Source organism: Dipodomys ordii, unplaced genomic scaffold (assembly GCF_000151885.1).
Source record: "Dipodomys ordii isolate 6190 unplaced genomic scaffold, Dord_2.0 Scaffold11, whole genome shotgun sequence".
Classification (NCBI taxonomy): Eukaryota; Metazoa; Chordata; class Mammalia; order Rodentia; family Heteromyidae; genus Dipodomys; species Dipodomys ordii.
The window spans coordinates 1,045,328-1,047,515 of NW_012267227.1; the positions used below are offsets into that span (position 1 = coordinate 1,045,328).

At 59.0% G+C, this 2,188-nt stretch overlaps 1 protein-coding gene across 1 annotated transcript in view; it reads right to left on the reverse strand.

The window, feature by feature from the left end:
• Positions 1-1,239, reverse strand: part of Smad6 (SMAD family member 6) — an 84,091-nt gene extending 82,852 nt beyond the window's left edge. Inside the window, exon 1 of the mRNA XM_013009903.1 lies at positions 1,168-1,239. Within this exon, the coding sequence (XP_012865357.1) occupies positions 1,168-1,239 (72 nt within the window). The remainder of the gene's footprint in view (positions 1-1,167) is intronic.
• Positions 1,240-2,188: the final 949 nt, after the last annotated feature.

A 2,188-nucleotide genomic window follows, 5' to 3' on the forward strand; every position in this document is an offset into this window, starting at 1 on the left:
CACACACACACACACACACACACACACACACACACACACACGGCTGCACAAACCACACTCGGACACGACTGCCCCCCCGACACTCGAGGCTGCTTTTGCCTTTCCCGGGCTCGATCACAAACTTGCAAATACTTTAGGGTCAGCCCAAATCCCCCCCCCCATCCTGGTCCAAGCTAGTAAAAACTGGGTGTGCGTGAGAGCCTTCCTGCCCTGCGTCTCTGGGGATGGGGGGGGGCTGATAGGTTTGGAGATCCTCTGCGGCCGCACAAAGACTCTAGCCCACCCCCACCCCCATCCTGAGCGGAATTGGGGGCCGTCCTGCTGGGCCGAACGTTGGGTACGGGATGCTTCTTGCAGTGGCGGGGGGGGGGGTTCCTCCAGGTTCGCCCGAGATGAGGGTGGGGTAGATGCGGGGAGTGTCTCCCCGAAAGCTCCCTGGGGTCGTGCAAGATTGCGCAGAGGTGGTGGCGGGGAGAGTCAATGCTGGGTGCTTCCTCCTCCCAATTTACTCTGATCCTCCCAGAGGGGTGTGAGTAAGGGGATCGTGCTCCCCCGAGCAAGGATTCGCCACGAAAATGGAAGTGAGTTGGGGAGGGAGGGTGAGGTTGGGGGGGGGGTGAGGTCGGGGGCGCGGAGGCGGCAGCCCGACGCCTGGCGGGGGAAGGGTTAAGGCCGCTCCTGCCCTGGAGCCGGCGCGGCGGGGTACCTCCTCGGGCGCGCTCGCTCGTCCGAGGGTGGCAAAAGTTCAAGCTTGTAAAGTCGGGATTGGTCCCGCGCGGAGGGGGGGGGGGGGGGGAAGAGGCCTGGCTCCCCCTCCCCCTCCCGGGCGTGGCGCCGATTGGCCGGGCCGCGGAGTCCGCCCCGCCCTCCCCTGGCGTGCGGCGGCTCCACCCTCGGCGCGGCGCCCCGCCCCTTTCCGGGCAGGAGTCGGGCCCCAAGCTGAATGAAAGACATTCCGCTACTCTCATTGGCCCCGGGGCTGGGCGCCATTCCCCGCGGGCGGCGGGGCGCCGGGCGCACGGTCTACCTCCGGGTTGCTCACGTTTGGGGTTGGCGGCTTGAGGGTTGGACGGTGCAAACCCTGGCCCCGGCCTGGGTGTGCGCTGGGGGTGGGAGGGGGGGGTCCGGAGGGGGGGGGAGGGGAACTTCACCTTGGCCGAGCCTCACCTGAAGCCAGGTAAGTGGCAGGACACGCTGCGTTCTCTGGGGAGAGGCCATTGATCGCGACCTCACACCCATGCCCTACTGAGATCAAAATGTAATCAATGCCCTGACCTCATTTTTTTTTTCCACTATGAAGATGTGGGTGATGATGACTGCCCTGTGTGCTTCCTAGAATCATGAAGATTCTAGGGTATAATGCTTTGTAACCTGCACAAATCCAAGTGAACAGAAAGCATCCCCCCCCCAACAAAAAGCCTCTCGTGACTGATGCCTGCGGCTCACGCCTGTAATTCTAGCTACTCAGGAGGCTGAGATCTGACCATCAAAGTTTGAAAGCCAGCCCAGACAGGGAAGTCCATGAGATTCTTATTTCTAATTATCCACCAATAAAGCTGAAAGTGGATTTGTGGCCCGAGTGGTATAGAACACCAGCCTTGAGAATAAAAAGCTAAGGGACAGCCCTAGTTAGTTCAAGGCCCTAGATACCGGTACACTCATACACACACACATACACACACGCACACACACAGAGTGTGACCTGAGGGACCAATTTTGACCCTGCAGAAAAACCCGGGAGACAAGCCTTAACTCCCCATGACAGACAGCACTTTGGAGATGAGTGGGGCACTGAGGCACAAAGCTTTGTGCACAGGAACTTATGGAAAGAAAACCAGAGGCAAGTTCTCCCCAAGGGCAGGGATGGCTGCCACAGATATGCAGCCCAGACATGGGGGCAAACGTGTGAGCTGTAGCTGTTTAGTCCTCACTTTCATCCACAACCCTTCCCCCAGTTATAGTGACATCCCTTATCTTCAGAGTCAGATTCCCCCAAGATGTAGTGGGCCTGTACTCCCCAGAAGCAGTGCTTGCTGGGTGGGCTACTCTTCCTTTCTTGCCCTGTCCCCACACTAACCTAGGCAAAATTAGCCTCAGTTATTGCTGACTGGGAAACATGACAGTGGGGATAGGGTGGGAAGCTAAGAAAGGGAATCCCTGAATGGTATGGAATCCCCAGTTCAGTAAT